General features: G+C 42.4%; 1 protein-coding gene across 1 annotated transcript; it reads left to right on the top strand.

The window, feature by feature from the left end:
• The first annotated feature begins 861 nt into the window (after window positions 1-861).
• Window positions 862-7245, top strand: PINK1 (PTEN induced kinase 1). Its single transcript, XM_044059291.1, has one exon. The coding sequence runs from the start codon at window positions 1102-1104 to the stop codon at window positions 2860-2862; it is 1761 nt and encodes a 586-aa protein (XP_043915226.1). The 5' UTR covers window positions 862-1101; the 3' UTR covers window positions 2863-7245.
• Window positions 7246-12576: the final 5331 nt, after the last annotated feature.

Below are 12576 nucleotides of genomic sequence, written 5' to 3' on the forward strand. Positions count from 1 at the left end.
GGTATAGGTCCTTTTCTCCCTCCTTAGTGTCTAACCTTTCATGCAACTCTTCATATGCCTTATCCTTAGCCTTCACCACCTCTCTCTTTGCCATGCACCTCATCTCCTTATACTCCTGTCTACTTTCTTCATCTCTCTGACAATCCCACTTCTTCTTTGCCAACCTCTTAATACAATAAATGTTGACACTGCAGGGTGACTAGCTCTTCTTATTGCATCATAACCCACAGTCATTTAGATTGACGAAAACACGGGTTGCTTTTATGTCATCGTAAGAGCAGGGCTGTTCACCAATGACTCAACTGCCCAGAATTTCATTTAAAAATATCCAAGGAAAAAATGATGCCACTGGATTAACCATTTCTCTCAAAAGAATCAAGAGAAATCTCAACAGAATCAGGGACAAACACAGAAATAATCAGGGAGCACTTATTAACTTGAAACGTTTAAAGAATAAGGAAATGTGAGCTAATATACATTTTCTGTAGTAAAAGAAGCCTATTACTCCAATTATTGTCATTATTCATTAAGTGTAATTCCCCAACTTTTTTTTTTTATTAAGGCCACCAGTCTTAAGAAGGATTAACAGGGTCAGAGCTAAAATATGAGTCAAAATTAGGGCCATCCCTTAAAATCAAGGACAGCTGAGAAATACGGCATCAGGTAACTTCTCTGTGAATGCATCTTATTAGCAAATACATAGCTGTATCTTGAAAACATTGGCGTTTCTTTCGTACATCTCAACCTCTTAGAGCAAGAACTGTGGACAAAGCCATAAACATTGGGGGTCAAAGGCCTTACGGAAGTAATTCTCGTTGCTGTTTGGCTGCAACCTTTGGCAACCCCGCGTGTGTAGGAAGTAAATATTATGATCAGCTGATTCTTCCAGCTGTAACGTCCGCGTTTCTGCCATCGAGTTGCTGTTTCTGTTAAGCCGTACAGTACTTTAATAGGACGTGTTTTGTGTGTTATCACACATATTTTTGCACTTATGATTAAATTCACTAAAAGGAAAAGACGCTTGTGGTTGTAAAGTGACAATTTTAACGGGAGACGCCATCCTGTAATACTGCCTTTAGGGTTGGGCATATCACATTTGCCATGTCTGTGAAGCACGCCATCGGTCGGGGCCTGAAGCTAGTCAGCTCCATGCTGATGAAGCTGGGATGTTTAAAGCCAGGAATTCAAGTTGCAGCAAGAGTGGGAGAACAACACCTGAGATTAAGCCCTGGTTTGTCCGTCGGTGCAGCGGTGACCCGAAGTTTGGGAAGGTACCGGTATTACAGGGTGTCCATCGGTGGACTGGCAGCTCAGCTGCGTCATCAGTTTTTGAGAAGGTTGCTTGGGGGAGTAGGACCTGGTACTCGTGCCACCTTCCTGGCGTTTGGAATAGGTTTACGACTTATTGAGGAACAGTACAAGGAAGACGTGCAGACTATAACTGCATGTCGAGAGATACAGCGGGTATTTTACAGAAAGCATGCACTTCATGAAAAAGATCCTTTAAAGCATTATCGATCATTTGGTTACAAGTTAGAAGAATACCAGATTGGACCTCGCATTGGGAAAGGCAGCAATGCAGCAGTGTATGGGGCAAGTATGCTACCCAATAATAGTGGTCAGTCTGACGATAAGTTAGACTTTCTGGTTAAACCTGGAGAAGTGGAGCAGCCTTCTATAAGCACGGGTATTCCGGAGGTACAGAGCCGAGCATTATGTCTGCCTGTGAAGCCTCAAGAAAACTGTAGATGTCCTTTGGCTGTCAAGATGCTTTGGAACGTTTCGGCAGGTTCTTCCAGTGAATCTATATTTAGATCTATGCACCAAGAGTTGGTTCCAGCAAATTCTAAAGCTTTAATAGAGAAATGTGGCTCTGTTGATGTTTATGGAAATTTTGGCACTCCCCCAAAGAAGCTGGAGCCTCATCCAAATGTAGTCCAAGTCCTGAGAGCCTTTACATCTGATGTGCCACTTCTGCCTGACGCCAAGGTTGAGTACCCTGATGTTTTGCCCGCCAGGCTGTACCCAGCTGGGATTGGCCACAACCGCACACTGTTTCTGGTAATGAAAAATTATCCAGGTACTCTGAGACAATATCTCAGTGGTACTCTTCCAGATGTTAGAGTGGCGGCCATGATGATTCTTCAGCTGCTGGAAGGGGTTGATCACCTAGTCAAGCAAAGGATAGCTCACAGAGACTTGAAGTCAGATAATATTCTTGTGGAACTAGATGCTTCTGGTCTTCCACGACTGGTAATCACAGATTTTGGTTGCTGTCTAGCAGAGGAAGCAGTTGGTCTTAAGTTGCCTTTCACAAGCTGGTATGTTGATCGAGGTGGGAACAGTTGCTTAATGGCCCCAGAAGTAGCCACAGCACTCCCTGGCCCTCGAGTTGTGATTGACTATTCCAAATCAGATGCTTGGGCAGTGGGAGCTATATCATATGAGATTCTGGGACAGCCAAATCCATTCTACATGCAGAGAAACAAAGGCTTGGAAAGCCGAAACTATGCTGAAGAGCATCTTCCAGCATTGCCAGTTAGTGTTCCTTTAAATTTGCGACATGTGATAAGGCTGCTGCTTTGTCGGAATCCCAAGAAAAGGCCATCAGCTAGAATTGCAGCAAACATGCTTCATTTGAGATTGTGGGGTGAAGACATCCTCAATTCTGGCAAGCTCAGAGTGTCAGAAGCAGTTACATGGCTTCTTTCCCAGGCAGCTGCCACCCTACTGTTAAACAGAATGCACCATGGAAATACAGTTGAGACTGAACTGAGAAAAAGTTTTCTTGCAAATCTGGACTATGAAGAACTGAAAACAGCAGCAGCTTTAGTCCATGCTGGAAAGGAGGGATCTTTTTAACACCTCAGCCAACAGCACTTCTTTTGATCAAATTGTTACCAAAAACATACAGGCAAATAATGCTTGTTAAATCTGATTTCTTTACACAGTTCAAAGTTACATATGTGAAGTGCTTGTTAAATAATCTGATTATTTTATACTACACAGCATTACCTACATGAAGTTGTAAAAGCACAATCAAATAGTGGAATCATAATTAACTCTAAGGCAAGCTAGGTAAAATGTTAAAATAAATGTCTGTCTGTTGTTGTCATAGTTCTGCTCTCCTTGCCTCCAGTGATCAAAGGCAACCAAGTTCCCCTTCCCCACAGCCAGTTTGCAAGTTCAGCTTGTTTACATTTCTGAAAGTTAGCATTAGCAAAGTCTTGGCAGCTGTCCTGGACAGGGACTTTTTATATTATGTCCTTTTTGTGTCCACCATGAATAATTCACAAAATGCTGAGGCGACTGTGAGCTCTCACTTTCCTATACTCATACCCCCTCACAATGCACCCTTTTACTTCCTTTGCCAACCTTGACTTAGGCAAGCTTATATTTTGGCCAAATGCTTGGAACCTTCTCACCCCCTTCCCCTGAAAATAAGTATTTTACCTACTCTAACCTTTTCCCCTTAGATACCTGTCCCCTGTATGCACCAGTAGTTAACCAGTGTACCACAGGTGTGTAGCTCCCATGTCACCACATTGACTTTTTCCTGATTTATGGTTTTAGGGATTACTTAAATATGATGTATGCCAGTAAACACATATAAATAGTAAATCGCTATAAAAATGTGTGACGTGCACATATTTTTTTAAATTTGACATATGAGAGCACTTACTGAAGCATGAACAGTGTAAGTGAGAAGGTTATGTTCATAGTCCTAAGCACTTAAGATATCAACTGCATTGTCGGGGAAAATATTAGGTACACAGGCAGACTGAACAGTTTAAGGTGCGCAGCAGTAATTATAAATTAAAGTATATTTGAAATTTCACTGAAAATGACCAGTCTATTTCTTCATGATTCTGAAACCAAATTTTTTTATGTTTGCTCCTCGCTTGTTCCTCTTCACTTGAAAATGACTTTACTGGAACCAAGTTTGATGTGCAATTCTGAATTTTTATCACTTTGGTGTTTACCACTGCCAGTTTCAATTCAGCACTTTGACTCAAGTGGTCATTGCATGTAACAACTGAGGATGTTACCAGTTTTTTTGCAGCTAGGACAAAGTCAGTGCTCTTCGGGTTTAACTGGCAAGACCAAAGCAGTGCTCTTTAGAATTAAACCTGCAAAGATGGCTATAAGTAGTAACACCCCTCATCTCACTATTTTAAGTGAATGATTGGTAGATAATAGTTAACCGTTTATGTGGACTTACTTATTATTTACTTACTTACTTATTTCCCTTGTACTGGACATTTCTTCTTGTGGTTAGCAGTGGTTGCATATGTTTCCGTTGGGAGTATGATTTCTAACTGATGTAACCTAAAAGGAAACTGAAACAATTTGTTAGCATGTTTGATCACTGCTGAAGTATCTGTTCATACCTTTGGTTTGATTAATGTAATTTTGCACTTTATTTGACTTGGGAGAATGATTTTGTGTGTAATTTATGAAAATGTCAGCCTCCTTTAGACAGTTTGCTGTGCGTCTTGTGTTGTAAGAGCTTTATTTTTGTTGGAATTAGAAGCAGAAAGTACAAAATATGTGTGTTAAGGTTGCATAAAGCCTTTCAGGAATGCAATTTAAACTTAAAAAAATTACAGTTATAGCTCTTGTAGGAGAGGGTTGCTGTCCCCTTTAAACTCCCACCCTTCATGTATGAGTATAGGGGGGTTTAATGGGGGAGCTCTCCTCTTCAAAGCAGTACTACTAGTATTTTTTGCATAATTCCCATGATAGTTTATCTCTTCACTGAACACAGATGATGTTTCGTTGACATTCATTTCATAATTGCAACATCATGTGTTTAAATACTGATTCTTGTCTTTATATTGGATGAGCTTTTTGTTTTTCCTTACATTTCAAGCACAAAATTAAATGGTGGTGGAGGAGGCACAGAACAGGGAGACCAGCAAAAATGATGGTGAGGACAGAAAAGGCAAACGTTAACAGGGTGTTAGCACAGGGGGTCAAGAAGGGAAGTAAAGGTGGTTTATGTACTTGGCAGAATTAAAGAAAGTGCTGAGAGGACTGGCTGAACAAAAAGGGAAGGGAGATCACAGAAGGCTGGAGAAAAGCAGGTGTGCTGAATGAATGCTGTGCTTCAGAATTCACTAAAGAAAGCAAGAGGAGGGTGGCATGCCAGGAGTGGGGCATAGAAGAATGGGGACAACAGTGGACAGATGCCAGGATAGAGAGGGAGGATGAGGCAGAAAGGGAACTGGCTGCCCTTATGGAAGGTAAAGCATGAGGGCCAGATAAGCTGCCTTTTACAGTCCTCAGAAGTCTGGTCATTGTATCTGTTGGCAGACCCTACCTCCATTGGGGATCTGCAATAGATCACTGACTGTCGGAAAAAATGCAGAAAATCATGGGCCTGGTAGCTTAACATCTGTGGCAGGGAAAGTATGTGGATAGAATAATGCGTGAAAACTGATAGCATTTTTAGAGAACAACAGTCTTTAAGACGGCAACTAATGTTCATGGACGGAAGGAGCCGAGTCTCATTATTATCTTCCTTTATGACTGGGTCACAGGATCCTGAAAGGAGATTACCAGTAGATGTAGTTTCACGGAGTCTCACACAGGAAGTTGACAGGAAAACTGGAGAGGTTTTGGAGGTTAATAAGTTTGAGGAACTCTGTAGCCACACGGTTGAATGGTAAGATACAGCTATTGAGATGAGAAGAACAGTGTTAGAAATTAGGAAACTGTCTAGTGGTGTACCATAGGAATCTCACCCTTGTCCAGTTCCATTCATTGCTTTTGTGTCAGACATCTAAGGGAACAGAAGACAGGATCAGCCACACATACTACTAATGACATAAAGATAAGTGCAATAGTGGAGAATGTGGGAAGAGTTGAGGAGAGGTTTTGGAAAGGCTAAACAAGTAGGTAGGAAGGTGGCATTTGAGGTTCAGTGCAACCAAAGGCAACTTGTTTCAAGTAGGCCACAAAAATCTTTTTGCAAAGTATCCATGGCCGGAGTGGAACTTGGCAGCAGAATGGGAAAGCAACATGTTGCTGTTGATCATATAGGTTTGGACCACCAGGACAAACAGAAGCTGGGAATTTTCCTCAAATGGTTAGTTTCCAGAAGCAATGAGGTAATGTTGCCACTTTTCAGGACTCTGATAAGATCATACCCTGAGTACGGCATGCAGTTCATAGGTTCATAGGTAGGTACTAGGCTATCGGCCCAAGGGCCTACGCAAGCCTAGCCAACAAGGTTCCCTGGCTTACGCCACCCAAGAAAGTTATTTTCCTGTGCCCCTGTCGAGCAGAGCCACAGAAGTGATGTGAGGTTCATATAAGGAAGTTCTGGAGGTCATATAAGGAAATGGACATCAGGCTGCTGGAATTAACCTAGAAGAAAGCCACCAAAAAGATCCATGTGATAGAGGGGAAGGAATGTGACCAGAGGTTAGAGGGGCAGTAGCTTCTTTCACTTAACATGAGAAGAGCCAGGGCATACATATCATGTCAGTTAGATGGGAAGTAATCTGTCTGAACCAGAAGGATAGAAGAAAGAGGAAGACACAGTGATAGGAGGTGAACTTCTCCCTAGATCACTGAAGGTACTTTTTCACAGAGAAGGTTGTCAATTCATGGAATGGATTAGTGGAATGGGTGGTGGAGAGAAACTGCACAGATGCATTCAGGAGGGCTTGGGACAGGTGGAAAAGGTTAGTGGATGTAGGTAGGGATGGAGGGGAGATAAAATGTTAAATGCTGTTAAAAATGCATGCTAGATCATTTTGCTGCCGGCAGATGTGATGTAATTGTAAATTTTGTCACCGATCATTATTCAGCCTATATTAGCCACTTTTTTGATGTCATAAATGTTTGGATTTTGGAAAATTAATGTTGGCAGTAGAACTGTAGTCACAACTGCTGTCATACTTATGCAGGTTACAGGGAAAGCCCCATTTGGGTTCCTCAGTGTGTTGAATTCACTTTTAATTATTGCTTTATATTCTTTGTATTTAGTCATTTTCATCGGAGCTGTTCTTGTAGCACTAGTTTATATGACAATTATACACATTGTGGTTTTCTAATGTAAGTAGTGATGCAAAGCTTACAAGTGAGGAATCATTTTCACAACGGATGAAGTCTGAACTGTAGTATTATTTCTGTATTATTTAGATAGATAAAGATTTATCTTCAGGCCCACTACATATCTGCAAGCTTGTAAAAAGTGATTGAAATTAAAAGTTGCCATGATTTGGTAAACCATAATTTAATCTTGCTGGTTTGTTTTATGACTTGCAGTAAATGATCAGAAAAAAAATGGAGGTTATTGTGTACGGTACCTTATTAAGATGGTGACATCCTGTACCATAATACGTACAGAAGTGTTTCTTGTACGGTCCAGCCCCTAGTACTAGTGCAGGGTATCCACCTTCCTTGCAGTGACCTAGGTTCAAGTAGTGAAAAGAGGACCAGAAGTCCAGATGGTGGGAAGAGGGATGGGTTGCTAATGGCTTGTTCACCTTAGCAGAGCCAACATAACGTCCTCCTCAGAAGTCTACCATAATCCTGCTGTATCTGGTTCACTGCAGACAAGGCATCTTGTAAATGAACATGTGAAATGTGAGTCAAACGTAAGAATAGGTTCATAGGTTGGTACTAGGCTATCGGCCCTGGGTCTATACAAGCCTAGCCATAACAATTCCCTGGATATTTCTTCCCACAATATTTACTTCCCTGGACCCCTGTCTAGCAGGGCGCCTGACATGATCTCCCATCCAATCATCAAGGTTCCTTTTGAAGAGGGTCAAGGAGGCGCTCTGCTTGATATGTATGGGCAGTCTATTCCAGAGTATGGGGAGTCTCTGGGTCAGGAACCTATTCCTCCAGCATGTTTTGTTCATTGAGATGACAAGGTTTAGATTCCTGGAGCGTGTGGCTCTGAGGGATTGGGATTTCTTTTAAGTGGAGCATGTCCAACAACTCAGGGTTTGACATGGCCTTGTATGTTAAGCAGAGATCACCTCTGAGTAGACAATATGCCAGAGTATAGCTGTAGTGTTTTAGGCCTGTGATTCTTTTAGTGAGGTATTTCTGCTGCCTTTCCAGCTGTTGCAGATGCCTTGTGAGGTACATACCAAACGGGGCGTTATATTCTATAATGGGTCTAATGAGGGATGAGTACAGTGGGACAATGACCTCCTTTTTTTCTGGATGAAAAGCCCTTAGTGATGAGGTGTGCCATATAGAAGGATTTCCTGACTGTTGTGGCGATGTGGTTATCAAAGGTGAGACCATTTTCCCAAAGGGGATAACTATACATTTCTTGGCAATAAGCTTGAGCCCATGGCTCTGGCACCAAGCATCTGTTTCTGTAAGGCCCTTTGGTAGAATATCCACATCATTTGGGGATTCAATAATGGCTCCCAGTTTGCAGTCGTCTGCAAACTTTGTTAGCCAGAGTCCCTTAGTGTTGGCCTGTACTTCAGAGAAGTAGATGCCAAACAAGAGCGGTCCCAGGACTGAACCCTGAGGTACTCCACTTGTCATTTGTCTGGAGCTGGATTTGGAGTTGGCTACTTTTACAGTCTGTGTTCTGTCAGTAATCCAGTTGGCAACCCATCGAGTGATGTAGGGATTTATGCCCAGCTTAGTAAGTTTATCTATGATTCCAGAGTGGGGGATAGTGTCGAAGGCCTTGGCGAGGTCCAGATAGGCTGTGTGGACCGCCTTACCCTTGTCCACAGCTCTGGAGACTGATTCAAAGAAGTCAATCAGGTTCAGGAGACAAGATCGCCCCTTCACGAACCCAAATTGGGCAGAGTCCAGTGTTTGAAGGTTGCCAATGTCTTCGTTTATAAGTTCCATGATAATGCATTCCATGCCCTTGCAGATCAGGCTCGTCACACTGATTGGACGGTAGTTCCCGGGATCCAAGGTGGATCCCCCCTTGTGGAGTGGGATAACTGTAGCTGTGCGCCACTCGGTGGGCACGAAGCCTGAGGTCAGGCTATGATTAAGCATGACACTTAGGTTAGGTGCCAGTTAATTTTGTAGTTCATGTAGTACACAGCCCGGGATGTCATCTGGTCCCATGGATGCTGTATTCTTAGCTTTGGAGAGTGCGGTTTCCACCTGTGTGGCCATGATTACCGATTGGTATTGAGATGGGCCCTTTAGGGGGTGAGAGGGGGGTGAAGTTGGCATTAAATCAGTCTGCCAGGATATTGGCAATATCCTTGGGATCAGTATATTTAATGCCATTCTGTTGTAGCTCAGAGCAGATCTGAGCATTGCCATTTAGGTTCTTGATATAACTATAGAATGCCTTGTGGTTGTCTTTGGAATCTTTGGCAATTTTATTTTCGTAACTAGCTTTTGAGGATTTTATGAGGGATCTCAGCTTCTTATTGAGGCTGGTAAGGGAGTTTTTTGCATCCTGGGATTTTCCTCTTTTCTGCAACAGTTTCTTCCCTCTGTTGTATAGTTGGTTTATGGCAGGGGACCACCAGATTGGCTTCCTTTTTTGGAGGAGAGCATCTTGGTTCTTTTTGGGATGGCACAATTCATGTATGAGTGGATGTGCTCGCACAGTGCCTTAGTGTGGGATTCAGCAGTCGAACTTTCAGATCCCGTCTGCATGGGTGCCATGAAGTTTGTCACTTCAGACTTGAGTAGCATGAAGTTGGCTTTGGAGAAGTATTTTACGGAGGTTTCCTTACTAGGGGGTGGAGGTGCAATGTGGATGTCAAGGGTGATTTGCTTATGGTCATACCTGACCAATGAGGGGGTGACATCTGGTTTGGACCATCTATCTCCCATGTTGGTAATGACCAGGTCTAGGATATTGGAGCCTCTGGTGGGACAGTGGATTAGTTGATCCAGGGCATTGGAATTTATGAATTCCAAGAACCGTTGGGAAAAGGAGTTGGTACCCGAGTAGCTTTCCCAGTTAATGGCAGGGTAGTTGAAATCACCCAGTATTAGGGTGTTTGGTTGTATCTTAATATTTTCTAGTATGTTTAGAAAGGTGTAGTGAGAATCTTGGGGCATGGTGGGGGATTTATTGCAAGCTACAATTTGGATTGCAGTCTTACCTAGTGTTAGTTGCACCTGGAGAATTTCAGATACATTGTGTTGGGCAACTAGCCTGGAGGTGTGAATATGGACACTCCTCCACCTTTAGTGTTTTGGTCTTGGTTTGGTGGCCAAAAAGTGTGGTAAGAGTTGTAGGCCGGTATTGCAGGGGTGCTCTCTGGAGCCTTGAACCAGGTCTCAGTTACTGCACTGATATCGATGTTCTCCATTTTTAGGAATGCCTCGAGAGAGTGCATTTTGAGGTTTAGACTTCTAGCATTGAGTAGCATTACCTTGACATCCTGTACCATAATACTTACAGGAAGATGTAGGTGTAACTCTGAGATGTTTTGCTTTGTGATGTCAGAAGGGAGCTGTATCTCAGCTTTGTCACTTGTTGGTACATAATTTCTCTGCAGGGTTTAATGCACATCATTTTATACTTTTTTGCATGAATTGATATTCTGAATACTTTCTCCGTAAAAAGGAATGATTTATTTTTATGAATAAACCAATTTGCAGCTGAGGTTTGCAGAGAAAATCTTAACAAGATTGGAAAGGCACTATTAACCAATGTGTGTAAAGCAAAACCATGCAGCATTTATGGCAGTAATTGGATGCAGACAGAACGGATAACAGATGAACAGTGCAAGCAGCCAGCAACAGTATCTATCCAACATTACGGTTTGTATGACAAAAGACAACATTTTAGTTGCAAAAAATTGATTACTCCTAGTGAATTAATAGAATCCGCTTCAAAATGAGTGCAGCTAGAAGTAATTTCAGAGACCTGAAGGTAAATATGTAGTGTTTTCGGTTCTCATCATCTCGATGGTAAGGAGAAATACATTGGAGAAACAGAAGTTTCTGTTTGGAGTATCCATCCATCAATGGTGTCACATCACATCTAACTGCTTTAGAGACCCCATGTTCAGCCTTTTCAGTTATCAGGCTTATGAGCTAAAGGCTTTTAAGACACTTGATTGGAATAACCCCAGTTTGATAATTTCTGTTTTCCATGTACATACCAAGATTATTTATGAAAAGTATTAATGATCAGTTTGTGATTAGAAGATGAAACATTTTCCATAATCTTCGAGAGCACCCTGCAGTGTGTTCTCACATTGTTTCTGTTATCGGTATGCTTTCAGTATTAGTTTCTGCGATTCAGTGCGTAAACATTCCGGTGGAACTGATCAGGCATGCTATACAAACCATGTACAGACTGCTTCTTAGTATCCTGTAAGAAACGGAATGTTTCAGTCCTTGAAGCCATTCTGAATAACATTTTACAACCGTTTATTGAGCCTTTCTGAATAAAGTTTTCCAGCCATGTGATTTTTTTTCTGGTGAGGAATCGTACCTTTTCATTTTCAGGTGTCTTTTTGAAAGGTACAGAATGCAGCATTATATTCAGAAATAGGCTGCGTCAGTGAAGCATAAAGTGGTACAGTTATCTGCACGTGCCTTGAGTCCTGCTTACAAAAGACCATTTTTGTAATAGAAAAAATAGGTAAAGTTAATGGTTGTAAAGTTTTTTGTTTACTGACTTTGTCTGCCTGAGGGACTAAGACTCCTAGGTAGTATGTCACTTCCATAGAGACATCCGTGAACAGGAGCCTTTTTAATCTGTTGCTTGGTACCTGTCATTTCGGGAGAAAATCACAGGCTCTCTGGAGAGACAGGGAAAGCAGGAGCCGTCATCTTCCACTGTGTTTTTGAGGGCATTAAGCTGCCTGTCTCAGATGCTGGGTATTCAGCAAGACTTCTGTCAAGGAAATGCCTGATGGTGACCTCCGGGAAGGGCTTAACATGTGTTTGGGCTTCCCAGCTTCTGCAATGGACAGCTTGGTGGTCCGTATCACTTATGTGGCAGACAGTTTGACAAGGGCAGCAGAATCTAGAATTGATATATTGTGGCTCTGCTTTACTTGATTCTTGGGTGTTGAGAGGGTCCCTTATGGATTTCTCCTTTGGGGATTTCATTCTTTTTGGCCTAAAAATTGATGGGTTGCCCAGATCTGTGAAGGAAGCAGGGTAAACTTGTACCACTTTGGGAGTGAGATATAGAAGAGTTAGCAAATGCCTTGGTAATGCTTAAACTTAGCCCCAAAAAAAGGAGCCTTAAGGGAGCTAGCAGAGTCCTTGGCTGGTTCCCAACAAGGACATTGTGTAGAGGCTAAGGTTCTTAGCTTTTTTTCAGGATGATTCTAAGCAGTCTTCACTCCCAGCCTGATTACTTCCCTAGTGGGGGGTTGGAGGATGCTGCCTCTATTCACTGGTTTGGTTTGATTTTAATGGCCAGTTAGTGTTGATAGTCCAACCATCCACAACCCCTTTTCCCGTATTGCACACGGGGACAGGGTGTCACTTCATCAATGGCAGTCTAGAGCCAAGGTTCACACCACCAGGTGGCTATCCCTGCCATGGTTGTTCTTCCATATCATGCAGTTGCATGCACACTCAAACCTATGGTAAATTTAGAGTGTCCAATCCACCTACAGCACAACATCTTTGGAATGT

The sequence above is a fragment of the Protopterus annectens genome, chromosome 17.part0, assembly GCF_019279795.1.
Source record: "Protopterus annectens isolate FY-2018-M chromosome 17.part0, PAN1.0, whole genome shotgun sequence".
Taxonomy (NCBI): Eukaryota; Metazoa; Chordata; order Ceratodontiformes; family Protopteridae; genus Protopterus; species Protopterus annectens.

Bases quoted from the DNA above. Each gene is read 5' to 3' on its own strand.
- PINK1 (XM_044059291.1), top strand. From the start codon at position 1,102: ATGTCTGTGAAGCACGCCATCGGTCGGGGCCTGAAGCTAGTCAGCTCC.